Raw genomic sequence first — 26,829 nt, forward strand, 5'->3', positions numbered from 1 at the left:
GCCTATATATACATGGCCATATACATATTTGTAATTTAGATATAGCTATAGATATATCTCTATATATATCTCTGCGTATGCTCTCTCTGTGTAGAAATACACACATCTTTGCCAATACCTATATATATATCTATGTCCACATACATAAATACACACACACATAAATATAAAAGTTACACATTTACATACAAAACTGTAGCTCTATGCATAGACACATATATATGTGTGTGTTTATCCACTGTATATGTAGATAGAACTACCGTAAATGTGTGTGCACGCGTGTCTCTATAGATGGGGGGTGTACGTGTACACGCACACACAGAGTCTCTCACAAACCCCACACCAGACATGTCACGAATCTCTCGGTGTGTTTGTGGGGGAGTCTGCGTACACACATACACACCCCCTTTAGATATGTCGATTTATTGGCATCTAACCTACAGACCTTTATCTATATGTGTATATCTATTTATAGATATAGAACTACATTATTTATAGATATAGAACTACATAGATGTTTGTAGGCACATATAAACATACATATACTCATATATGTATAAAATTACAAATATATATGTGTGTATCTGTGTATACACACATAGGTATACTACATATGTGTAGCTATACGCTTTTATCTGTATCTATGTCTACACTTATATATAAATATATAAAAATTACAAATACACGTGTGTGTATATACACACACAGATCTATATACCTATATAGCCATATAGAGATACAGATATAGCTATAGCTACATATGTGTGTGTGTGTATATATACATATATACATTACAAATATATTTTTATGTGTATATATACACACAGACACATATATGTGTGTATATACCTATGTAAACACAGATCTATACTTACATATATACATCTATGCCTATCTACCCATATCTGTGCCTATATCCATACACACACCCCTATATATTTACTTATAGATTTACATAAGCATATATCCATGAACACACATGGATTAAAGCTACAAATGCATTATATACACATGCCTATAAAAATATACAGATGTATGTGTATATATACACACAACTGCATAGATATAACTGTACCTAAGTATCTCTACCTTTAGCTATACCTAAGATCAATATATAAGCATACATAGATATAAATAGGTAAAGATCTATATGCACACACCTCTCTAAAAATTACAATTCTATGTGTATCTACAGATGTGTATACCTAGATATATACACATCTATATATATGTATATACATACATCTATGTATGTGCATATGCACCCATATAAAAATTACAACAAATACCAACATACACACACACATTTATGTCTGCCCGTGTGGGTGCGCGTGCGTGTGCAGGAGGAGCAGGGGGGAGCCGGGGGCTGCTGGGCTGGGAGGGGGCAGCTCCTCGGCCGCCGGCCGGGCAGGGACCCTGCATCTGCGTGTGCATGCGTGTGTGTGTGCACACCTGTGTGCGCAGGATGGCGCGGGCGCTGTGACTGCAGCCGGGACCCCCTTGGGGCCACCCAGTCACCGCCAGCGCAGCCGCCTCCACCCCCCGCGGCGGGACCCCTGCCCTCACCCCCCCCAGCCGCTTGCCCCCACCAGGCTCCCGCTGCATCCTTCCGAAAGGATTTATTAAAACACAGAGAACAGAAACCGGGACACACGGAGTACGACGTGAATGCGGGGGCTTGCTTACAGCTGCCGTCAGCCTCCGGCGAGAGGCCACCACCGTCCCAGCTCCGGCTGTCCCCTCCCTCCCACCTGCGTCACCTCCACCCGCGTGCCCCAAGCCCGGCACACGGGGAGCCCCAGCCTTGCCACGACCCCGCTGCCGGGACAGGGCTGGGGCTCCCCGCGGCAGCGCTGGCACACGCTGACGCTCCCACCAGGGCTGGGCAGGCAGGCTGCAGCAGTGGGGCTGGCAGCACGCATGCACTTGCTCAAACACCACGAGGACGTAGAAATGGACCTTACAGGGAAGCTCGGGAGCGGGAGCCAGCTCGGCCCCGGACGGGTGCCCTGGAGCCGCCAGCCAGGAAGCAGGGCTTCCCCTCACACCCGCACGTGCCAATAAAACCAGACACAAACACCATGACTCTACCTCCCTTCTCAGCTCAGCCCACCTTGCTCAGACAAACTCTTCAAGTCTTCAATAAGAAAGTGCAAAAAATGTACACGGAAATGAAACCCCCATCCCAGCCGCTCCGGCGACGGCGGGGGGTCGCGTCGGTTGAAGCACACTTGAAGCGGGAGCGGGAGAACCTGGCAGCGCCAGCAGCAGCTTGTCTTCCACGCAGGCAACGCCACTGCGCTTCCCCTGCCCTTCCTCCAGCGACAGGGCAGCTTTCGGCTGGGGGGCCAGGGAGCAGCCCCCGGGGTCTGCTGCAAGGAGAGGGGACAGCTGTCCGTCAGTCAGGCTTCAGACCTTCCCCACGCCAAACGAGGGGCAGGGGGAGCATGCCGATCCCCCCCCGGGCAGAGGCAGCCAGCTCGGGCATCCGGCCCAAGGGCTTTGGGAAAGATCCTGCCCCTGCTCCTGCCTCACACTGGTACTCGCTGCAGTTGCTCGAGCCAGAGGCCGCATCCAGACACCGGCACTTGGGGAAGCAGCCCAGAGCGGAGCCCTTGTACGGCCCCCTCGCATGTCTGCATGCGTGTTCTCACGAGGCCCCCGCGAACGAAACACGGAGAGCAGTGAGCGCAGCCCTACCTCAGCTGGAAACGGGAGCTGCAGAGGAAAACCGTGGGAACAGCTAAATATCTGTCATGAGAGAGAGGAAACACCCTGCTTACCCACCGTCCTTTGGCGATGCTCCTGGCCCATTCAAATCCACCCCCTGAATTTCTCTGCCCAGGAGCGACCACTCGAAACCCCTACCTACCGGTCACGTATGGTCCCAAAGGCATCTGACTGTAGTTGACAATCCCGCCCGGCCCGGGACCTCGGAAGTTTGGCCCGAAGTTGTTGTTGTAGATCTGGGAGGAGCCGAAGGAGCCCTGGAGAGGTAAGGAGGGAGAAAGGCCGCTGACATGCAGCCCCAGCCCCACTGCCACCCCCCAGCGAGGAGCTCCATCCTCGTCCCCGCTGACCTGCTGGACAGCGGGGTCCCCCCCGCGGGTGGCCAGGCGGCTGAGGATGCTCCGCTCGGACATCTGCAGCCGGGCGGCCACGGGCGGGATACGGGACAGCATGGAGGGCAGGCGCGTCACGTCGGCCTTCATGTCGCTCAGCAGTTCCTCGAGCTGGTTCAGCACTGCAAGCAGAGCACGGGGGTGCTCAGGCTGGGGGGACGCCTGCCAGACCCCTGGCAGACATGGGAGCACCCCTGGCGTCCCAGCCCCGGGGACTGGTGAGCTCCAGCAGCCAGGAGCCGATGGCAAAGAGCACTGTGGGCCCCGCCACCGCCAGCTGCAGCAGCGGCATGCCGCTTGCTGGTGCCCTCACTGGCAAAGTGAGCTGGGGAGGAGCAGGCAGCTCCTGGCCGAGGGAACGTGATACAAGGACAACCTCCCAGCTGGATTTCCCCACAGTCAGGGCAGCAAACCCTTCCCGGCGCCCTGGGGCAGGCTCCTGCCCCCACATCTGCGGGCACACACCCTTGTGCAGGACAGCATTTGCGGGCTTATTCCCAGCCAGGGACTCTTTGGAGAGATGCTGGTGGCTCTCGGCAAGGCACTCCACTTCAGCCAGACGGGCGTTCAATGCCATGGCCGGGTGACTGGGGTCTTGGGTCATGTTAAGGTACGCAGCCCTCCGCAGCTGCTCCTCGATCACCAGGGCCTGCTCCAGCAACTGGGAGGTACAAGAGGGGAAGGATTCAGGACCAGACCCCGCACCAGCGTAAACCAGTACCGCTCCGCAGACTCCAGCTGCCCACACAGTTTGTGCCAGCAGAGCCTCTGCCCTGCCGTGCACCCCACTGGCCTCACCCCAAAAAGCTCCTGGGGGAATAGGCTTAGCCCTTATGTTTTCTTATCCCAAACACCCATTCACATGCTGAGCGTCCCAGAAAGTGATGTGGGCAGCATTTCCACAGCATCGCACACGCCAGGAGCGGGCAGAGCACCCAGCCCAGCCCACTCGCAGAGAGGAGCCCAGGACAGCCAGCCTGGTCCCATGCACCATGCTGCAGAGCCTGCAAGCTCCCCGGGATCAAGCCCTGGCTGCTGGGTGCCTGCTCTCCTCTGGCGACCACAAGCCCCTTGCAAAGCACACAACCACTCCCTGCTGCGCTCCCAGAAGGCGCTGGCGGGTTTTCCCCCGGCTTTGGGGTGCTGCTCTGCTCCCCCCCGCCGGTAAGAACTCACCAGCCCTGGACATGCAACTCACCTTGAACCGCCGGGCAAGGAACTTGTTCTTCATCTCGAGGTAGTTCCCCTTGTGTATCTCTGACTTGAACGGCTCATTCAGGATCACATAGCGCGGGTCGTTCTGGATGTCCTGCCAGCGGGCATAGCCATGACTGGTGTGGAGGGAGCGTCAAGGGAAGAACCAGCCAGCCAATGGCATGCCCACCGCCCTGCAGCGACACCGCGTTGCCAAACCCCCTCCCTGCTCATCACCGCACCATCACCCCAGCTCCCATGCCCTGCAGAGGCCTCCCTCGCCTCGCCACCTCCCCGCCAGCCAACGGCAGGAGGCATGCTCCCACCAAGTCAAAGGGTACGTGACAATTCCTGCCAACAGCCAGTAGTCGTGTCGGCGGTGCCAGATGTCATAGATCTTGCCGGAGGAGATGGCAGCCCTTTCCTCGTTCTGCCACAGCGTGTGCAGCTCTGAGGAAGCAGAAGCAAGACAGCCCAGTCAGGCAGCAGGGCTGCCGGGGACATGGCACAATGCATCAGGCAGGGCGAGCGATGACATTTCCTGGGCGGCCACGGGCACAGTGCAAAACAGAGACACCCTGCTGCGAGGCTGAAGCACCATCCCATCTGCAGCCTTTTCACGTGGTTTGCATTACTTGCATGGCTTCAGAGCTTCTGGGCAGAAGCTCTGCAGGAGCGGCTGATGCCTTATCTCTTGCTCTTACCTGTAAAGCCACCGTCAGCAATGTTGAACATGAATCGGAAGTTCACGTTTCTGTCATCCTTCTTTCCTTCCTCCTCTTCCTCTTTGTCACCATTTTGCTGAGCCTCACTTTGCTCCTTCTCCTCCACCTTGGCGTCCTCTGCTTGGCAAACACAAGAAATTGCACCTGCCTAACCATACTCTGCCAAAAGACTGACCGCTGTCATCCTTGCCCCATCAGCTGCCGGAGGAACTCCCCACTAAAGTCACTGTTGGAAAAGCCACCAGCCTGCTCTCTGCCCCACGGCAGCCAACCATCTGCCTCTTCCAGCAGGTCCTACTGTTTGCATGGCAAGCACAGGCAGCGCCTGCTGTAACAGGGTCTTGCTCCCACTCGTGGCTCCCGAGCATCACAAGACGACAAGCACCAGCTGCTGTGGGTGCTGACAGCTGTCCTCGCCATCACCCCGCAGACACGCTCCCTTGCCTCTGCGCCAGGCACCTGCCTTGCTTTGGAGACCCTTCACACCACTTCTTGTCCCAAAGCCTCCTTGCACCTCACCTGGTTTGACTTCTTTGTCCTCCCCTTTCCCTGGGCTGCTGTTCAACTCCAGCTTCTCCAAAGGCTTCTCTTTCTCTTGAATCCCTTCATCTGCAGAAGGTAACGGGACATGAGAAAAGCTTGACATGCAAAACATTCTTCAGGGAACAACAACTTATTGTCTGCATAGACTTTCCCTTTTAGAGTAAAGTGATTATATTGTTTGTACGTTCAAGGCATTCAAAAGACTTCAAACAGAATATTCTTCTGCATTTTATCAAGAAAACTTATTTAGTTTTCCCTCTTCCTTGAGGCATCTGGAGGAACGTATTGCTAGGAACAGAAAAGGCCACCCAAAATGAGCACTTCTCATAATCTACAACCTGGAATTGTTGTTTTTTCAGGAATTGCTACAGAACCTTGCAACAGGTTTCCCACTGTGATTTGGAGACAAGAAAGACTCAAGCAAGATGCAAGTGCGGGAGCCTCCCACCAGAGGGAAAGCCCGCCCGTCAGGAGGCACCAGTGCACGTGAGGCTGGTAGGATGCATGCCATGGTCTCCACACAACTTCAGCTACAGAACTTCTCCAGTGCAAATTGATGTCACTGCTGAGTGCCACAGCCCCACAGAAGTCCCAGCCGCAGCCGAGAGGGGAACCTGTGCGTGGGGATCGCGTTCGTCCGAGCCACCGACACTCACCTCTCACCAGGGGCTCAGGAGAAGGCTCAGCCTTTTCACTCTCCTCTTGCTTCTCTTCCCTCGGTTTCTCCTTGCTGTCACAGCTTTCTGGGTGCTCTTCACTTTCCACCTTCTCGGCATTCGCAGGCACCTTAATGTAAAGCGCCCACACCAGATCAGTCCAGCCTTGCCCCTTCCTCAGGGAGCGCTCCGAGTTTCCAGGCAGGCCTCAAGAAGGCCTCCCGGAGGAGATGCCAAAAGAAGCCACCCTACCTGGCTGTCAGACACCTTTCTGGACTTCTGCTCCACTTGGTCCTTTTCCTCCTGGAACCCAAGCTGCATTTCTGTTTTGTCTGTAGCAACAGCGAAGCAAGGAAGCTATTGACAGGGGCCCCGGAGGGCCGCACACACTGCCAGGGTAGGCAGACACCTGCAAGACCTTCTGGTGTCTTGGCCCACCTCCCTTCCCGAGCCAGACCAAAGCCACGATCCCCTGGAAGCCCGTAGGCACAACTACCTGCAAGGGCCACAGCTCCCATGTGCATATGTGCTGGGCTGTCCGGGACAGGCGTGTTGGGATCTGAAGACACAATCTCGCTGGACTTCTTGCTCTCCGGGCCCTCAAGAATCAGATCTGGGGTGCTGTACTTCCCGTTGACATGCTCAAACTCCTGGACCTGGGGCAGATGCACACCATCAAGTCAAACACAGCAGAGACGTTTCCAGCCCAGTCAAAAATGGATGTGCACTGAGCCTGGGAGATTTAGTAGGGGATCCCTGGCGAGAGGCATTCAGCAGCCAACGAAACCCCCAAGCCTCCAGAACATACCCGAAATGGCACCTTTAAAATTTTACTCACCCACCTTCTTCCTTACTAGTGACATAACTCCTATGCGAGTCAGCACGTGCTGCCGTGACAGCCCTTCCCGGGGAACACCGTCCGCAAAGGTTTCAGCACCGTCTGCCCCAGGTTCACACAAATGTCTCATGAAGAGAGAGACGTACGCCCTGCGGAAGGGAAGCCAGACCTCAGTCCAGCTTGGCCCACGGACTCCGTGCTAAGCCAAGCACCCACACCATCTGCTTTCACCCACGAGTGAGGGTAGAGTCTCACATCCAAGCTAAGATATAGCCTATCATAAAGAGAATGATAGCAGCCCCCTCAAATGAAACAGGCATTGCCTCCCCAAAAAGAAACCTTGGTCGGGGTGTGCAGGCACTTGGGCTACTGCTGCCCAGCTGGCTTTGTCACAGCACAGCCTCTGCCTTGCCCTGGGGAGCCCGGCAGAGACGGTGACATGGCAAGACAACAGGGTGATCAGTTGGTCCCGAATCTGTGAGCTAAGTGCTTGCCGCGATCAACCAGAGCCCAGGACAGACCTCGGCCTGCCTGCCCGGGACCCCCAGTACCTGAACTCCTTCTCACTCTTCCCTCGCAGATCCCGGACCAGCCAGTGAGAGTTGAAGGCATCCTGGGGCGGCATGCCCCAGCGCATGATAGCGTTCAGGAAAGCCTTGCGCTGGCGGGCGTTGAAGCCGAGAACCTGCAGGGAGCAGAGGTGTGGCTGGGATCACAACGCAGCCTCGGAAGCATGTGGCATCTTGGAGCCTGACGGCTGTTACAGGCGTGCTGGACCAGGACTAACGCGCTAGTGACTCGGCACGGAGTAACCCAGCCCGTGAGCCCAGGGCAGCCCTGGCACAACTGCACCAGTCGTGCTCTGGCTGAGGCTGACACTCACCTCTATATTCCCCCCAACTCTTGCCAGCAAAGGAGGGAGAGGCTTGTCCCGGTCACTCTTCAGCTGTCTCCGGGATTGTCTTCTGCCACCTAGAGTCAAGCAGCCTCAGTGATGGATGGGCCCAGCCAGCGAGGGAGGATGGCTGAAGTGTTCATGCGGATGGCTCTGTGCCCCAACCTTCCTGCACTCCCTCCCGACGGAAGCAGAACCCGGGCAGAGCAGCAGCCCAGGCTGCAGAGTCCCTTCCACCCGTGCCGCTGGCCTCCCCGAGCCAGGGCACTCTTTTGCCCTTACCAGGTGAGGGGGTACCATGCCTGCTCCTCCTGCGGTCCCCATCCTTCCACCGCAAGGACCAGAGCAAGGTCCTGCAGCAGCCACTGAAGGAAATGGCAGGGTGCCTTCCCTGCTCTGGAAATCTCCTCACCTGGCAGGCAAGTGGGGATATACCTCCCCCTGAATGGAAGCCCAAAAGCATGCCAGTCCCTCCAACCCAGACATTTCTGTTGCACCTGAGTGCCAGGGGCTTCCCGCAGAGCAAAATCCCAAGGAGTATCAAACGCATTAACTCACTCTGACCTTCTGGCCTCTCTTCAAAGTCTTCATCCTCGTCCTCGGAGCCGATGGAGTACTCCGACTGGTTGTCAGAGAGCTCGTCCTGCCACTCTGCAGACCGCAAGGGAGGCCAGGTTAGAAGAGCACCCGAGCAGTGGGACCCTGCCTGGGAGGGACATGCAGGACAGGCGAGAGTCTGCCTGCAGCTGCAATGGGCATCCACCACCAGGCAGCGAGAAAGGAGGACACAACAAGAAGCAGGAAATCACATTCTTGGGTTTTCCAAAATCAGTATTCTGATTTGAAGTATTTTCCCACAGACACATTTTTTCCAAAATTCTTCCAGCAAAAACAAAGTTTACAGACCAAAAATAAAAAGAAAAGTCTTTGAAGAATTTCTATCCTGGAAAGTTTAGGAATCTGGGAAGTACAGAGTCACGCGGTCTACCGAACTACAGAGAAACGCCAAGCAAACCACGCCGCCGGCAGTATGTCCATCAGGGAACCTGTCTGCGCAGCTTTTCAGAGCCAGCCCGCAGGGCCTGCTGCCCACCCCGAGCCCGGCCAGGAGCCGAGCAGCCGCAGCCGTACCTTGGTCCTCCTGCGAGGCATCGTTGTAGTTGACCTGCTTGCGGATTCTCTTCCCTTTCCCCAAGTTCCTGGCCAGATCTTCCTGTTGCTGCTCATAGTGGTGCCGCAGCAGCTTCTCCCAGTAGTCCGGGTCCACATTCTCCTCTTGCTTGATGATCTCACGTTCCACCTCCTCCTGCAAAGCAAGACACAAGAGGCTTGAGATCGGGCAGCCACAGACCTGCCCGCATCGCCCCACTGCCTGTCCTCTAACGCACTCCAGGGAGAGAGGGAAGAAGGGCACCGAGCCACTGGCTAGAATTTGTCTCCTGGGTCTTTGCCCAAATGTACTGACCTCGGTGCAAGGTTGTCAAAGGGCCGAGACAATCTCCCACCCAGAAAAAGCTCTTCCGAACACTGCCATCCATCCCGCCCTGCAGTGCCCGCGCTCACATTGAGGAAAAAACTACGGATCTGCAGAGACCTCCCAGAACAGCAACCTACTATCGGCTTCATCAACAGATGAAGGAAAGAAGTCAGTCAGCTACTGGGAAAACAAATGACAGCAGCGCAGTACATAAGCAGCACCATGCCCGTTCCCAGTCTGCAGTGGAAGGGCCTTCAGAAGGACAGGAGAAGGTGCCTACGGATGCTTTGATCGAAATGAGGTCCTGTGCAACAGGGACAGAGTCCGGCTTGCACCGTGGGCTGCACAGGACAAAAACAACTGTGCTTCCTCTGCCTGCAGCCGGTCCAGTCAGCCCTGGGACCCCCAGGTCTGGAACAATCTACAACAGTCATAGACAGAGAGCAGGGAGGAGTCCTGTGCCGCACCGAAACACCCACAAGAATAGGAAGGGGAAGGGAAGAAACACAAACAGAGGGACGTACAAAGAGGTGCGATTGTAAGACATGATACTAATCACATTACCACACCATCCTCTTCTCTCACAACATACTGGGCCACTTTAAAGGAGCTGAGATACTCGTTCATATTCTGCAGCTCTGTGTCATCAGTCGCATCCTGGTTTCGGTCCAGAAGCTTAGAGATGGCAGCGTCGTCGTAGTGGATCACACTGCTGTCATCCACGTCCTTATTGTCACCTGGAGAGCAAAGAGAAAGGAACTGAAGTGCAAATCATCCTGCCAAAGACAGCCCGCTCCCAGAGCCAGGGGAGCTCAGGTTGGCTGCAGGGCCAGAGAAGGGGATGGGTCGCCCCAACAAGGTGGGCTACACACCTGGTGGGGTGCCGCCGTGCTTTTTTTTCATGCCGGGAGTCACGGTACCCCCTTTGGTTGACAGTGTGTCAGAGAAAGGGGTGACAGCATCCGGCATGGCGATCCGCTGTCCCTGAGACACCATGCCTGCAGGCGTAGGAAGAGGAGAATGCGCCCCAGCACCTCAGACAGGGCCCTGCCTCATGCAGAGCATCCCAAGAGCCTTCCCAATCTCACCTTCCACATCATCCTTGAAGAGCTCTTCTGTCCCAAACTTGAGGATGTCGTCCAGCTCTTGCTTGGTCATGGAGCCCGACTTGGAGCCGAGCCCCGGGCGGACCACCAGGTGAGTGAGCATCATCTTCCTTTTGGCCACCTGGGTGATGCGCTCTTCCACAGAGGCTCTGGTCACAAAGCGGTAGATCATCACCTTCTTGTTCTGCCCAATGCGGTGAGCTCTGCTGAATGCCTGTGGGCAGAAAATGAAGCTGTCGAGGACAGCTCCGTGCCGTGCCAGCCAAGGGGTCAGAGTCTCTCACCCCTCCAGGCTGCACAAAGGCAGCACGAGGTCAAGGCTGAACTCATCGTTCAGGCTGCTGTGGGGCAGTGGAATGAGAGGGGCTCCTCAGAGCCAACCTGAACGCGCTGGCCCCCTCCACTGACTGCAGGCAAGCCAGCCTCCCCATGTAGGCCCCTAACTGAAGGGTCTGAAGGCAGGCAGCGAGGACACGCTCCTCCCAGGAACCCTCTGGCTGCAGATTCACCAGGCCCGCACTGCTCCTTCACCGCCCTGCACCAGCACATCCTCTTGCCTAGGACCCAGGGCAAAGCAAACACTGGCACAAACGGATGGCAACAGTGGATGTAGCTTTGGAGAGGACCTTCTCCCAGCCAGGGAGCACGGGAGGGACACGCATTTCTCTTCACTTTTCCATTACTTTCAGAGGCATTGGCTGCTCGCCCACTCCAACTGCCATTTCCCATTGGTGGACAGTCCTTAGCTAGGGTCTGCCCCGGGCTTTTGGAAACACAAGTGGAAGCTCCCCAAAAAAGGAGGGGGCACCTGGTTGCAAACAAGCAGCAGGAGAAAGCGAGAAGCCAGCAGAAGAGAGACAGTTTTACATTCCAGGTCTCTGCCGTGCCGCACACAGGCCAGGGCGAGGCCAGAGGATGCGGGAAGGGGGCTGCTGAGCAGAAATGCGCCCCACAAACGCAGCAGAAAGTGTCGGCAGCCCTTGAGAGGAGAGACCAACTTCCCTGTGCAGGGTGTGCAAACAGAGGGCAGAGTCACAGAGGTACTTACTATATGGGAAGGAAAAGGAAAAGTCAGAAACCTGGATGTCATTGTGGGGATTCCAGTCAGAATCATAAATAATGACTGTGTCAGCCGTAGCAAGGTTTATGCCCAGACCACCGGCGCGGGTAGAGAGGAGAAAGCAGAACTGCTGAGCACCAGGAGCTGAGAAAGACAAACCCACAGGTGGCAAACGGTAAGACAGAAAGCAGCGCTGCTTACACAGAAAGGTGCAGTACTGCGCTTTAGGGATAAAACAGCGGGAACCGTCGGTCTAAGCCAACAAGCAAACAGGCAGAGAAGGCAAGGAGTGAAAATACATTGTTCCCTGGGAACCAGTTACTGGAGAAAATGCAGCTCCAGAGCCGAAGGGGAAGCTCTGGCATGTATTGAGGCCTCAAAGGGAAATGCCGGAGTCCCTCAAACTAAGCAGCCTGCCGTTGGCACACTCACGAGTTCATTGTGGGACACAATTCAAGGGCTTAACGACACGGTACAAGCAGCCCGCACTGTGCCTGAGGAAGCTGGATCTGCCAGCACGGCACAACCGATGCCGCCTGGCCTTCAGGCGAGCAGGGACTCTCGGGCACAGCCAGCCGGCCCCGCTGCTGGCTGCGTGCTGCAAATCCACCCCGCGCCCTCTCCTCGGCAAGGCAGGAACGCGAGTACCGTTAAACCTGTCTATGGCCTCCTGGCGCAGGCCGCCGGTGATGCCCCCGTCTATCCGCTCATACTTGTAGCCTTCATACTCCAGGAAATCCTCCAGCAAATCCAGCATCTTTGTCATCTGCAGGACAAGGCGACCCTGCCGTGAGCGGCTCTGCACGGCCTGGCTCCCCGCCTGCCCCCGCGTCCCCCAGGGACCTGCCCTGCCCCGGCCAGGCCCCTGCCCGCAGCCCAGAGGCCAAGGTGGCGGCGGCACCGCCAACGGCTGAGTACGGCCCCGACAGGCAACTACCAGAGGAGCGACACTCGCGTCTCATCCTCTAGAGGCAGCTTTGCCAGCACGAGGGAATCATGTCTGAATGGCCCTCCCTGAAAGGGAGCACTGTTACTATTATCTCCTCTTTATCCATAGATAAAAAGAGGTTTTAAACTTTACAGGAGTCCCTCGGGAGAGAGTTGGGACACAGTCCATCCATCATGACTGCCACAGCTGCCACGCTATCTGGGGGATAAGCTGTCACCAGCTCTTCCACCCATCTTTATCCATTCCTAGCACAAAATTCTCATACAGTACCAAAAAAATCCTTTAAAAATGTATTTATTATTAATCCTTCCCTGTGCTCACCTGGGAGAAGATCAGAACTCTGTGACCCCCATCCCGTAACTTCTTCAGCATCTTTTGGAGCAGCATCAGTTTCCCAGAAGATTTGACCAAAGAATTCCCATCATAGGATCCATTGGGCAGAACCGGGGCCTCCTGTGAAGGCATCCTGGTTAGCCTCTTCCAGGACAATGCTCGTTAAGTTCACAGAGAAATTCACATGCATTTCAAAGACAAAATCCTTGTATGAAACCACTTGCATGAAAACCCACACCATTAACCAAAGCAAGATCATGGACACAGCCCCCACTGACGGCTTACACACAATATTCTGAGAAATGTCTCCACGGTGCAAATACAGTTGACGTACCACCGCCGCCACAGGGAAGAGGTACGGGTGATTACAGCACTTCTTCAGGTCCATCATGATGTTCAGCAGCGAGACCTGGTTCCCACCACCTTTTGAATTCAGGGCTTCGAAATTCCTTGTCAGTATGAACTTGTAGTACTTCCTGCAGGAACGGGGACGGGACAGACACCCTTGTTAATTTGGCTAGATGTGGGACTGGCATAAGCAGCACAGTACCAAATTAAACCCCACTCACGTCACTTCAAAAGGGACACTTGGACGTTTTTAAAAGCGACAGTTCAGCACCCTCAGCCCAGGGCCGAGTTTATTCAATTGCTCTGTGGACATCGCAGCCCCTGTAAGTGGGATGGGCTTGGGGGCACAGTGGCTAGGAACACTCCCCACTGCTGGGTGTAAACAGAGCCTTGCCCCGTCGTGCCGAGAAGAAGCGATGTGCCTTTCCCTGCAAGTCCCCCAATCATGGCAGAAGATGCTGTTGAAGCTGAGCAAGTCAGCCCAAAACAAACAGAGCTGAGCAACCGTCCCCTGGGGCAGCAGTGATGCTCTAGACTGACACCAGGCAAGCTGGCAGCACAGGCTAGTGCCCTGGTGCTGAGAACAGGAGAAGGAGAAGGGGCTCAGCCTCAGTGTTTTCTCTGTGCCCCCCAGAACTAGCAGGGCCACACCGACAGGCTGCCAGCATCAATCGCTTCCTGCTGAGCAGCCAGGACTGCACGGAGACCAATTTAACCAGGCTGAATGCGCTCCCTGGTGAGACATAAAGCGCTCCAGCTCTTCCAGCAGCAGGTCTGAGGACAGCAGGGTGTCTCTGACCTGTCAAACCCCACTGACACCCTGCCGTGCCGCAGACGAGGCAGGGTGAGGGAAGCCAGCCACCCTGGGGGAGCTGCGCTGGAATTACTCACTTCTGCATCTGGCTCAGCTCCACTCTCACAATCAGCTCCGTCTTGGCTGGCATGTTCTTGAACACATCTGCCTTGAGCCGCCGCAGCATGTGGGGACCCAGCAGATCATGGAGCTTTTTGATCTGGTCCTCCTTGGAGATGTCTGCAAACTCCTCCAGGAACCCCTCCAGGTTACTGTGAAAGCAGCCAGAACCACACAGTGCTGAGCAATAATGGGACATGTGAGAGCAAAGATATCTGTTTCTTTATGACTTAAAAACAAGGGCAGAGCTCTCATGGCATACGATGAGGTAACGCTCCCATGTCTGTATCCGAGCAGAGCAACAGCCAGACTGAGGAGCCGCACTGATGACTGAGGGGAAATTCGCACTAAATGCACTAATACAAGGTCTGAACAAGTTCCCCGAAGTACTTCTGTCTCCTCAGAGAGCGGGAAGAGAAGGCAGGTTTCAGCTCCTCAGTCACAAATCTCCTGACCGATAGCAAGGCAATGGCTACCCACAGGACCCAAAAAGCAGTAGTCCACGGGAATAAATTTGGGGTTACATAAAACGTTCACGTAGCTGCTATGACAAACCACAGGGGCGATGCGTTTTGCCATCTGCCTGCTGGTGCAGATCAGTGACATCGGCACAGCAGTAGCTGGATCCAGGCACCCCCACACAGACAGGAGCCCTGGGAAACTGGAAAACCTTTGCTGAGCCTCCCCACTGGCCAGCAAGAGACGAGGTCCCAGCTGCTCTCCCTTTTCGGAGGGGGGAACTACTGCAACTTACTTAAACCTCTCGGGAGTCAGGAAATTGAGCAGGTGGAAGAGCTCTTCCAAGTTGTTCTGGAGCGGAGTCCCAGTGAGCAGCAGCTTGTAATCGATCTTGTAGCTATTTAATACTCTAAAGAACTGGGAAAAGAAATGAGGTTAGGTGAAAAGAGCTCAAAGGAGCCGATTAGTCATCTGGGGACTCTGCAGACTGCGCACATGGAGACTCAGCAGTGACCTCTCCCCACCACCCGGCACGCAGAGCAGACCACAGCTTGCATATCCTGCTCTGAGCCATCCCCATTGAGCACAGGCAGCAACCCTGAATGTCCTTGGGTCACACCACCTGCCTCCCACTGCGCTGGGGACTGTGCGAAGGTCCCAGGAGCCAGAGACTGCATTTAGCCTCAGGTAAAGGGGAGAGGAAGGAGAGGGATCGGTTCCCTTCCATGACAGCACATCAAAGGACTGTCAGGCTGCCAGGCAGGCTGCCACCTCTTCCACTGCTGAAGGATTTTTAATGCCAGAGGATGTTAAAGAGAGCAAATCCACCGAAATGCAGGTCCCAAGCAGAGCCTGTGGAAGCTGAGGACATCTGTCAGCTCCCAGGGAGGAAAGCAGGGAGCAGCAGACCACCAGTGCTGGGGTGTCGTATCTTTGTGGCAGTGGCCACACCACAAAAATCACTCACAAACATCTGCTACCTACTTTGGACTGGTTGTTCTTCAGCCTGTGCGCTTCATCCACCACCAGACAGGCCCACTCTATGGAGCCCAGCACCGCCTGGTCAATAGTGATCAGCTCATAGGACGTGAGCAGGACATGGAACTTGATCTGGGCTTCCTTCTGGAGGAGCAAAGGGAGAGAAAAGCCTGGATAAAAGAACAGGGACCAGGACAGCCTCCACCTTTGCTGCTGCTGTACATGACCCAAGGAGAAAAGTGGGGGCTGCCTGCACTGCACTGCACAGTGCCAGCAGCAGGGCCGAGGCATGAGTCATGCCAGCAGAAAATCTATACCCATCTGAACATTAGAACCAAGTAGGGGACTACAGAAACAGAAAAGGGTCTGGCAGGAGTCTTTAAAGCTCATCACAAATCTCCCTCATTTGTAAATAGTGCCAGCTTCCCTCCTTGGAAAACAGCTGATTAGGGACCTAACCAACCTCCCTCTCAAGGTCAAATTCTGCTCTCTCCCCTTCTTACTGATGGTTAAAGTACTGGGTAGGGCACAGACTTCGCTCCCACCTTCATCCGGAAGACCTTCTTTCCACTCCGGATGGCATTGTCTTCAAAAGAAAACTCATTTTCCCGGATGACCGACCGGCTTTCTTTGTCCCCTGTGTAGGTCACGACGTAGAAGTCAGGTGCCCACATCTCAAACTCGCGCTCCCAGTTAATGATGGTGGAGAGAGGGGCGCTGACCAGATACGGCCCTTTTGAGTGGCCCTGCACGGGGAGACAAAGGGCAAGCTGTTCTCCCCGTACCGAGCAGCTCTCAGCCACCTCGGGGACTGCTGGGTGCTCCACTCACCTCCTTGTACAGGGAATACAAGAACACAATAGTCTGCACAGTCTTCCCCAGCCCCATCTCGTCAGCCAGAATTGTATCTGTCCCTTGGGCCCAGGAAAATCTCAGCCAGTTTAGCCCTTCCAGCTGGTAAGGATGGAGCGTGCCTCCCGTGGCATCGATGTACCACGGCTGCTTGTCAAACTTCACTGTAGGCTGAAAAGAGAGAGACACGATGCAAAGCAGTGAGAACCAACTCTCCCTCCTTTCTCCACGGTCAAGCACATCCCTCTTTAGCCTTGTGACACCAAACAGCCCCAAAAGAGATGCAGAAAGGGTCCTCAGCACAGCCCAGCCCTCAGGCTCCTCACAGCAAAGCCACCCCGGAGCTTTGAACGAAAAAAACCCAGGAAGGAACTAGAGGAGAAAAACTTAACAGGATAGGGTGGCTAGACAGACCTCCCTCTCTCTGGGCTCATGCACCGCTGCGCTAGCCCCGCCATTCTTACTCACATCCACGAGAGGCGTTTCTGGAGGCTTTTCCAGCTTCTCCTCTTTCAGCTTTTTCCCTTTCTTGTTCAGCTTCTTCAGAGGGCGCGTGTCCTCCCCCAGCATCAGCTCCCTGCAACAGCCAGTGTGCATCAGGAAAAGGCAGGCAGGCATTCCTCTCCCAGTCCCCAAGCTGAGGCACAGAAACGCCTCTCAAACTCCACTGCCTTTTCCCCACGGGAGCTTTTCTGGCCCAGTTAGCACAGGCACTCACGGAGTGTTAATTCTCCCCTCCCAAGAGTCCACACGACATCATCCAAAATGAAGAATAGCAATCTCAGCAGGGTGCTGTGGTTTTCCCCCAAAACAGACAGGCAGCAGCGCCATGGAGCCGCCCTGATGTGCTCTGACGCCACAAATATTATGGCAGTATAAACGTAGGGGAAGGGGAGCACAGGCTGGAAAACAACAGGTAGGCAGGACTTCCCAGCAGCCGTGAAATGGCATTTCAGGAGGGCCAGCTTTCCGAAAGTGCTCGGCCACTGCTCTCTGAAGAGAGGTCCCTGGGAGCGGTGCCAGTATGTTCAAAAGGGGGGCACCTACAAGCCCCGGGTCATCCCAAATGCCCGTGCAGGCTGCTCCAGCTCTGCCTGACTCTCCCAGGCTGCAGCAGCCTGGCTGCAGTTCCACTGCCCAGCTGGTTCCTACCTGTGGTTCCAGTAGAGGTGTTTGAGGTTTTCGTAGTACGGGATGTCTATCTCATCGATCTCCCAGGTGCACTGGTCATACGGCAGGTCTTTCCACTTGATCAGGTAATGGATTTCTCCCTTTTTATCAAAGCTGTAACGCAGGGCGTGCAAAGCCTATCAGTGAACTGACACTCAACCCCCCGGAAGCAGCTAGCCATAACCTTCCACAAAACCGGTATGCTTCATCCTCTGCTTTTACCTACAGACCACGACATCCAAGCAGAGGTAGAAAAACAAAGTATCGACACTTTCCGGCAGAAATGCCTATTAATCTGCTGCATATGTTAAATCATTAAGGCTGCCCTTCCATTCCACTGAACAACTTTGTTTTCCTGTTTTACCGGGACTGGATGAATACCAGCGCTCACCCTCCTTCTCCTGCAGCATTCACTGCCCTATGAAGTTTTGCTTACACTGAAAAATGAATAAACGCACTACCGAGTCTGATTATATGTCTATGGGGGAAAAAAACCTTGCCTTATTAGCAGACAATGTAAAGCTCGCATGAAAATTAGCCAGGCAGCTTTATTTATTTTCTGCCAAGCGGCTTTCAAGCAGAGTTGCCACTTGAAATTTCAAGTTGCCACTTGAAGCGTAGAAATTCAACAAAAAGATGTCTCTAGCCGCTCGATGTAAAAACCCATCTGCACATCATATTTCATACGCAGGAAATTTCTTCCACAGAAAAGAAATGCAAATGTCAAGACTTCATAAGGGAGTCAGGCACCTGCTCAAACTCCTCTCCTCGGGCACCATCCCTATAGGCATCAGGAGAGGTAAGCAGGAATAACGTACCTCTCGGGTACACATAGCACCCAAATCCCTTCTGGCGCCTCACCTTTGACGTGAGTGCAGAGGAGCTGCATAGTTTCCAAGAGTAGCAAATGATCTACATGGAAACGGGCTGCTGTTCCAAAGCAGTTTAGGTGAGCAGCAGCAGCCGCAGGGCACAATCGATGGAAGCAAGACCCACCATCGGGTTGCAGCCGAAATTTACAGAATGATTAGGCTGTAACAGGGACCCAAACAACACATCTGGGAAGAGTGGAACAACGCTGTGCATCCACCTTTGGGAAAATTTACTATCTCTATTTTTAACGTGCAACGTAGCACAAATTAAAACAAAGCAGGCATTGATTCACTTCTGGCCTTGGTTTCACCTCGGCAGCAAACCTCCAAGGTGACAGAGGCCTTGAAACAAGCCAGCAGCTGAAATTCCACCAGCCCGAGATTTGGCTTTGCAGAAGGACAGCAAGAACTTCCCAGCCCCGGCAGGGAGAACTCAGCCAAGCCCAGAAATCCCACAGCAGGCAGTCCCAGAGGCTCAGCTAACCGGGTAAACTGTCTGTGTGAGAGCTGCGCACGAAGGGAAAACCCACAGAGAGCACAGACCCGCTACTCAAAGCTTCATCTGCAGAACTCGCAGGGGTCCCACCAGCACCCATGCTGCTCCCCTCCCCGGCTTGCAATGGCATTGCACAGCACCAGCACTACCAGGGGCTCGGGCATCCTGGCACACGCCTTTCTGTGGCCCGTTCACGCAACCCCCCTGCACACAGTTCCTCACCTGTGGTTCAGGATGCGGTGGATCATCATCCACTCAGGCTTGATGCCATAGCGGTAGAACCGCTCCTCCATCTTGGCGTACTGTGGGTCTTTGTTCTTCCGCTTCTCCCTCTGGCTGTCCTCATCCCCAGAGCCGTAGTCGAAGGCTGGCGGCTCGTCCATGTCATTCTTCCGTTGGTAGTTGCGGTACATCACGGTGTGGTAGAGCTCCAGCTGCGGCAGAAGGGAGCTGCAGTCAGCCCGTGTGTGGCAGGGCAGCAGGCCAGGCAGGGGCACGACGACAACGACGCGCTGGCTCACCTGCAGCTCCTTGACCCAGGAGCAGTGCCAGTAGGAGAGGCCTGCCCACTTCACGAAGAACTCGCGCTCCGGGATCCCCTCCAGCACCTTCGGCGGGGGGAGAGCCAACTCCGGGTCTGGGGCAGGCAGCACGGGCGGGAGGGGGGTGGCTGGTGGCTCTTTCCAGGCCCAGTGCAGGATGCGTTGGACTTTGCCCTTCAAGGGAGGGCACTGGGTATAAAAAAGCAAACAGGCAAGAGCACAGAGTTTAAGGTGAGCCCCTGCCAGGGGCCACGGGCAGGAGGGCAGACCTGGAGGGCAGAAGGGGTCTCGCAATGCCGAGCGGACAGCAGCCATCCAGGGGCAGCACAGCCAGGGCTCCAGGGAGTGTGCCGACACAGCCTGTGCTAAAAGCTGCTGCCAGAGGGAAAGCCCAGGGCAGAGAGCAACCGTGGATTCATCCGCCGGGAGCCAAGTGTTGCAAACCCCAAACCGGGTGACCTGAACGGTCCCAGACCCTGCCTGCATCTCTCTCACCCCGCAAACACCACCACTGCCCCTAGGCACAAGCAAAGCACTGCCCAGGTCCCAGGCAGAGTTACCCGTTTGCTATTTCTAACGGGGCAGACAGAAAGGAGGCGGTGAGGGTGCCTAGGGTGGGCGGAGGCTGGCGGGCGCAGGCATGCCCGAGAAGTGTCCATGACAATGCCGCATGCCCCATGGGAATGGGTCTTGCCACCAGGCAAAAAAGGCCCCTCTACACAGGCTGTGCATCAAATGGGGCTTGATGTCCCAGGGAAGGGCAGGGAAGTTGCCAGCCAGCAATCCCCATGGGGAGACCGCACAGGCGGCAGAGCCATCCAGGGCCCTTGGGTGCACGCGACCGGCGGCAATGCTCCTCCAGGGAGAAGGGTTGTGGCAGAGGGCAGGACACCGGCCCTGCTGCAGGGCACCAGGAGAGGGTGCGAGGGGCAGTGGCAGCTGGGAGACCCGCTCCCGGGCTGGGTGGGTGTGGGAACAGGGACAGGGCAAGGAATGCTGGTAACACTCACTGTACAGCGAGGGCAGAGCCATTCACCGTTTGGTATTTCTGGCAGCGGCGGGTTCAGGCAGTGGAGGTGGTAGGAGGACGGGCAGGTGTCGCAGCACAGCAGCTCCCCTCCGTCCTTACAGACCCGGCAGAATTCCATGTGGTCGTCCTCCTCCTCCTCACCGCCTTCCTCTTCCTCCTCCTCCTCCTCCTCCTTCGGCTCCCACTGAATGCCCTCCTTCTCCTGGGGAAGTACAGCCAGCGTAACGCCGAGGGTTTCTGCCAGCCAGCCACCCACCCACACGCACAAGGCCCCAACCCCACTCACGCAGTGGGGGCAGCTCCACTTGCCCTCGGGGGCCTTCTCCAGCTCGGGGTCCAGGCAGACAAGGTGGTAGGCGCGAGGACAGGTGTCACACAGGATGATCTCCCCTCCCTGCTGGCACACCTCACAGTAGTCCTGGTGGTCCGTCTCATACCCGTCCCCTTCTTCAACTGCAAGCAAGGGACAGGCACACAGTCAGAAGGACAGCAGAGCTGCCTGCTCTCCCAGGAGGGAATGGGACACTTGCTCCTCTATGATACAGTTAAGGAAATAAGGAAAGCATTTCACCTTGGACCCCTCCTGTTACATCCCCCTACCTCTCTGTCCCTCAGCACCACAGTTCATCTTTGCACACAGCATCATCTCACCTCTGTCTCTCTTTCTCTCTCCACACTGTATCATCCTTTGGTTCCTTCAGGCTCTCAATGGAGAATGCCAGAACCTGGAGAGGTTGCAAGGGAGGCCAGTCAGAGAAACCTCCCCAGGTACCAGCGTCACCAACTGCAAACGCACCATGCAAGGGTGACACGGCCGAGGAAGAGGACTCCTCTCCTGGGTCTACTCTGCTCTTCCTGGGTGCTCACTGGCACAAAGGCAGGAGCTCTCTCAACTCGGCCCAGACAGGAGAAGGAAGGGAGGGACAAGGGCTTGCAAGCACCAGAATGGCTCATCTCAATTCCCAGCTCTGCCACAAACTCCCAGCGTGGACCTCCAACCTTCCACTCCTCCAGCACACAGCAGGAGCTGCCTAGCTCCAGCATGAGGGCCCTCGTACAGCAACAAGCCAGGAGAAGAAGCAATGCCCTTCACACGCAAGACACGGAGCCAGCTGGCCAGCCCTGCCTCTTCGACCGACAGGGAGGCTGGCCAGCGTCACAGCCTAACCGTCCCCCAGCCCAGAAGCCACCCTTCCATTTCTTGGAAGCAAAAACCCATCGTCAAAGCTAAGAAGCCAAAGGATGCGCCTGGATCTGAAGCATCTCGTCCCGAACGGGGATGCGAGGTAGAAAGGCAGCACGTGTCCTGCAGCAGTGCAAGAGGCAGAGATGGAGTGGGAAGCCAGGCAGGGCGGCACCGGGCCCCGACAGTCCCGGTCAGTGCTCGGAGCTGGAGCAGGTCTTGGGGCAGCTCGGCGAAGAAGGGCTGCTCTCAACAGCAGGGTGGGGATGGAGGTGCCATCGCACAGAATCCACCCGCAGCCCTCCGCGAGGAAAGGGATGAAGGAATATGCACACAAACGCGGCCACGCAGCCACTGGGAGACCCCGACAGATGCCTTCCACTGCTGTTCGCATGCCTCCCTCTTCCTGCATTGCTACCAATGATCTACCGCCTGCCTGCTGCCTGACCACACGTCTCACGCAGACAAAATGTCCCTTGTCTTAATGCTTTCTCACCCACAGCCTGCCCTACTCTGCTGGGAGCCTGCCACAAGGCATGTCTCTCCAGGGGCTGCTCCTCAGAAAAATCACTTCCCTGGAAGCCCCACAAACTCTGAAACTTTGCTGCTATAGGACAAATCCTGGTGGGATCACATGTGCAGGCAGGCTGCCAGGTGCCCACGCTGCCCGTGACGTGCCCCAGTGCCCAAAGCACAGGCAGGGTCCTGGGACGGGCAGGGGGCTCAGCCGCCCTGGGTGGCTGGGGCTGTGAGCGGGCAGCGAGACAGGGCAGGTGGGCTTTGCGAGCCACGGCACCACGGCAGGGCAGAGCACCACAACCATGGCTCTCCTGAAGCAACTCCAAGTGGCAACACAGAGCTGGCTCGAGGGGAGATGAGCCCCAGGCAGTGGCTGATGGCTGGAGAGAGGCCTGGAGGGAACGCTGACTGCGGATCGACAGAAAAGCCCTGCCGCTGGGCTGCTCCGCCGCCACCAGCAGTGGGGGGGGGAGCCGGCGCCCCACGGCGGGATCCACTCGCTGCCTTCTTGCAGGCACGAGCCCACCAGCAGCGGGGCTTGGACACCAAGAGAGCACCTCGCACTCCACACACACAGACAAGCACAAGCACGTCCTCTCCCACAGAGCCAGCACCAGACACAGCCTGGAGCTGCCAAGGCCAGGAAAGCACCATCTGAAGAGGAAAATCCAAACAGAACAGGAACAGAGTACAAAGGATGGCGTACTCCTCTTTTTCTTTCTCCTCCTCTTCCCTCTCTTCCCCAGGCCAGCTGAGCACTCGGACCGCACTGAGGAGCTGTTGATGCTGGCACTGTCAAAGTCGGATTCCTCCCGTTCTTCCTCTTCACTCTGCGGAGGGGAAAACCAAAGCACACACAGTCCAATCGCTGGCATCCCAGCGGTCACTCCCAGAGAACACTGCTCTGCAGCAGAACAAACCCCCAAAGACCCACATAAACCCAAGTGGGATCATCGACCAGCAGGTGAGCTTCTTGGGGTGCCCCCCCTTCCACATGCATCGACTAGCCAGAGCAACAGGGATGGTGGCAGGGCGAGCGCGCTCCTGGCACCGACAGACAGTGTTCATAGGAGTGTGGCACAAGGCATTAGGAAGCAGGGAAAACTCCTCTATCAGATCGATGTCCCAGCCAGGCAATCAATCAGCATAGATCTGGATTATCACTAGAGCCTGAAGGCAATTTTCTTGCACTGCTCAGCACAGCGGCAGCTTGTCCGGTTCACAGCACCATCGAAGTGCAATCACTGAGCAAATCTCAGAGCATGTTTAAAATACGTAAATCAACATGCCAAGTCCCTGACAAGAGGTGGGCTCTGGGTTTCCCCCCAACCTGCTGTCCCTGCTAGCACAGAGCATGGAGGTACCGCACAGTGCAGCTGGCCAGGCACAGCAGGAAAGGCTCAGCGTCTCGCAGGCATCGGGCATCGGCCAGCTGCAACACCCCACTGCTGTGACAACATTAGCGTGGGCGCAGACACCCAAAACAGAGACACGTGGTGGGACGACCCCCTACTCCCACTCCTGGGTAGTCAGGGGTCCCCTTCTCCACCGCCTGGCAGAACTTTGCTCCCTCTCTCTCGACACCCGTTTCAGCTTGTGTCAGCCTGTTTGTGTGCATGCATGTAGGCATTCACGCTGGACCTTCCTTACAACTTGAAAGGAGTTAAACAGGCCCGGCATTCAATGGCATCAAAACATAAAAGCACGTCTGAATTCTTATTCTGGAGACTTATGCATGCAAATTGCCAATTTGCATGCTATTAATCAGGTGCTTAGCGCTTCAGCTGCATGAGCAAGCCCAAGCTCTCTGTAACTTTCAGAAATGCGAATGCACGGACCTAGAGTGCACCTGGAGACAGCATGAAACTTCTGTGATGTGTGACTGAAAAAATGCAGCAGCAAGCGGCTGCCTCGGATTGCCCCTTTCGCTTCAACCTCTGATGCACAAAATTATTTATAACTTGTTGTGTGAACTAGAGCTAGAGAGTCAGTGAGCTCCAATATGGGTGAACTAATGGGATTTTGATAAATATTATCAAGACCTACAAGAGTTCCACCCCTATTCAACAGTTATTTATGAGATTTATTCTTTAAAATGCTCTGCTATTCTTTAAAACATGCCTGATAATCGTGTGCTGACAAGAGCACGGCACACAAACTGCAGTAGAGCCCTGTTGCCAAGCTCTTACTGGGAAGCTGTGATACCCCTGGGCTATGCTGCGGGATCACAGATGCCAGGAGGCAGGCTATACTAACATAATTAAAGCATTCGATAATTCGCTTTGACGTACGGTTCAACTGGAGTGCAAGCCCTGAAGAATTCCTTTGCAAATGAAATCTGAAATAATGGCATTACCAACCTCATCACTGAAAGCAAACATGATTATATGATTTTAGCGGAAATCATACCCAGGCACAACGTCTTTACAAATCTGAGCCTGGACACAGCTCCCTATCAATGGGATGAATGGACATGCTGACCAGAGACTGGCGCCTCACAGAGGGGCATGAACGAGGCTGTGACACCCCTACACATGGGGGGCTTCTAGGGGAGGGCTTGTCCCGGCATTTCCTTGCCACGCCCCCCGCACCCAAGGCCCTGTACAGAAAAAGGCGGTGCACACTTACAGAGGAGCCCTTTTTCCTTTTGTTGGGGATTCCTCCAAACCGAAATTTCAGGCCTGCCATCTTTTTCCCCTTCCCCTTTTTCTTCCCGTCTTTGGAGCCCTTAATTTTCTTCCGCACACCTGGACCTGGAAAAACAGAAGAGTTTTTTGCTGCTCTACGAACAGCTGTCCCCCAAATCACCCCTGTAAATCCTGGGGTTGTGGTGGGGGAAGATGAGAAAGCACTGGGGACCCAGGGAGCAGCGTGCCAGCTAGCACCATCCACTGAGCACGTCCTTTGAGGCAAAAGTCTGCAAGCCCAGACCCAGCGCTTGGGAAGAATCAGGGGAGGAAAGCATCTGCCCTGGGATCCAGGAGAGGGCCCGCAGCCCACAGACCACAGGGCTGCGAATACCAAACAGGGACTCGGGGTCTGCAAGGCCGGGAGAAAAGAGGCGGCCACAGAGAGGCAGGAACACTGCACTGAGCCCACCGTGCAGGAAGGCTGCTGCAAGCTGCAGTCTTGGTCAGCTGCCAGCTCCAAGCCGCTTGCTCAAAACCTCTCGAGGCATCAGGAATTGACAACTGCACAAGTGGAACGGCAACCTTCCCAAGGAGGACACGGTGCTAACAAAGGGAGATTCCTCCCTTTCCCACTACTGCCCAGCTTCTACAGCGATTCACTCAGCCCCTTCCAAGCGTAGAGAAAGCAGCACCAATCTGCCGTCAGAAACAGGGAAACATTGACAGCAAGAGACCCTTTCAATAAATATCAGACTATTTCCAGAGGAGCTACTGCAGATTTATATGGCTGGCTCACTTCCTGCAAGTGGGCTTTTAAGACAGTCACCTTTCACCCAACCGCGAGGAGAATAAATCCTTTATTCTGAAAAAGAACTGCAGCCTTACTGCCAGTGCCTTTCCATCACTGAACTCCTTGCTATCTCAGAGAGAAAGCATCCAGCTCGACTGCCAAACAGTGCACGTTCATCTGGCCAGACCATACCTGCTTTGCCAACTCACCTCTGTCCTAGCCTTGCTAACCTACAAATCTCTTCAGCTTGGGCACCAGACTCTGAGGATATTGCTGGTTTCTGGAGGGCTTTAGACCCTGCAGAATCCCCCATCATAGAAGATGGCACAGAAATACATGACCCAATCACTTATTTAAGATATAAGAACAAAGGTGAGCATTAATTCCCACAAACTGACAGAAGTCCAGAAGGTCCAGAGGCTGCCAGGGTGATCTGCCATGGTTCACAAACCACAGCCCCCTCTAGGACTTCTGCAAGGGAAACGGGAGCTGCAGACACACCTCTGGCACTACCTTCGCTTGCCCAGTTTGTTGAAGCATGTCTCCTGCCTGGAGAAGCTTTCCCACCTTTGCCAGCCTGAAGATGTGGCTGGCTAGCTCTGCAGGCCTGGCAGGCGGGCCGTACACCGCCGGTGAGAGCAGCCCCTCCGCTCAGCCCACCGCAGCTGGCACCTACCCTTGCCTTCCTTGGTCTTAGCCTTCCTGATGACAGTGGGCAAGGCAGACTGCTGGGGGCTGGCGGTGAGTGGCGGGGCGATGGTGACGGTCTCCACAGCTGCAGCAACGGCTGCTGCTGCCGCTGCTGCCGAGCTGCCCTTGAATGGGTTGTTGGCACTGAACTCTCGCCACTTGGCACCGAGCACGGTCATCATCTTGGACATGGGGATCTTGGGGTTCTTCTTGGCGATCAGAGGCCTGCAGGGCAGGGGAGAGGGAAAACCACGCGTTAACAGAAACGCTTCACTGCGCATCTGCTCCTGCTCGCCATGTGCTGGTACTTCAGCCCAAGAAATGCACCAGTGGTGCATGCGTCACAGCAGCAGGTTGCTGCGGCCCACTGGTAGCAGCTCCACTGGAAAGGCAGCAGAAACCAGAGCTTTCTTAAACAAGTAAAGATACATAAAGGAGCACACTTAAACTTCCTCAGAG

General features: G+C 55.3%; 1 protein-coding gene across 1 annotated transcript in view; it reads right to left on the bottom strand.

Moving 5' to 3' along the window:
• Positions 1–1,873: 1,873 nt before the first annotated feature.
• The window catches only part of CHD5 (chromodomain helicase DNA binding protein 5), a 31,945-nt gene continuing 6,989 nt past the window's right edge, over positions 1,874–26,829 (bottom strand). Inside the window, exons 5-42 of the mRNA XM_059829817.1 lie at positions 26,357–26,595; positions 24,889–25,013; positions 22,967–23,090; positions 20,845–21,011; positions 20,539–20,760; positions 19,508–19,717; positions 19,209–19,420; positions 17,601–17,732; positions 16,917–17,025; positions 16,428–16,619; positions 16,142–16,342; positions 15,603–15,740; positions 14,914–15,035; positions 14,138–14,311; positions 13,233–13,374; positions 12,887–13,018; positions 12,265–12,382; positions 11,636–11,760; positions 10,539–10,770; positions 10,323–10,448; positions 10,015–10,187; positions 9,105–9,279; positions 8,532–8,624; positions 7,962–8,050; positions 7,630–7,763; positions 7,083–7,227; positions 6,737–6,896; positions 6,493–6,572; positions 6,237–6,370; positions 5,561–5,679; positions 5,021–5,158; positions 4,658–4,766; positions 4,321–4,453; positions 3,588–3,783; positions 3,081–3,244; positions 2,873–2,987; positions 2,701–2,751; positions 1,874–2,372 (exon numbers count right to left, since the gene is read on the bottom strand). Coding sequence (XP_059685800.1) covers positions 2,744–2,751; positions 2,873–2,987; positions 3,081–3,244; positions 3,588–3,783; positions 4,321–4,453; positions 4,658–4,766; positions 5,021–5,158; positions 5,561–5,679; positions 6,237–6,370; positions 6,493–6,572; positions 6,737–6,896; positions 7,083–7,227; positions 7,630–7,763; positions 7,962–8,050; positions 8,532–8,624; positions 9,105–9,279; positions 10,015–10,187; positions 10,323–10,448; positions 10,539–10,770; positions 11,636–11,760; positions 12,265–12,382; positions 12,887–13,018; positions 13,233–13,374; positions 14,138–14,311; positions 14,914–15,035; positions 15,603–15,740; positions 16,142–16,342; positions 16,428–16,619; positions 16,917–17,025; positions 17,601–17,732; positions 19,209–19,420; positions 19,508–19,717; positions 20,539–20,760; positions 20,845–21,011; positions 22,967–23,090; positions 24,889–25,013; positions 26,357–26,595 — 5,407 coding nt within the window. The 3' untranslated portion in view covers positions 1,874–2,372; positions 2,701–2,743. The remainder of the gene's footprint in view (positions 2,373–2,700; positions 2,752–2,872; positions 2,988–3,080; positions 3,245–3,587; positions 3,784–4,320; positions 4,454–4,657; positions 4,767–5,020; positions 5,159–5,560; positions 5,680–6,236; positions 6,371–6,492; positions 6,573–6,736; positions 6,897–7,082; positions 7,228–7,629; positions 7,764–7,961; positions 8,051–8,531; positions 8,625–9,104; positions 9,280–10,014; positions 10,188–10,322; positions 10,449–10,538; positions 10,771–11,635; positions 11,761–12,264; positions 12,383–12,886; positions 13,019–13,232; positions 13,375–14,137; positions 14,312–14,913; positions 15,036–15,602; positions 15,741–16,141; positions 16,343–16,427; positions 16,620–16,916; positions 17,026–17,600; positions 17,733–19,208; positions 19,421–19,507; positions 19,718–20,538; positions 20,761–20,844; positions 21,012–22,966; positions 23,091–24,888; positions 25,014–26,356; positions 26,596–26,829) is intronic.

This window comes from Gavia stellata, chromosome 27 (assembly GCF_030936135.1).
Source record: "Gavia stellata isolate bGavSte3 chromosome 27, bGavSte3.hap2, whole genome shotgun sequence".
Lineage (NCBI taxonomy): Eukaryota > Metazoa > Chordata > Aves > Gaviiformes > Gaviidae > Gavia > Gavia stellata.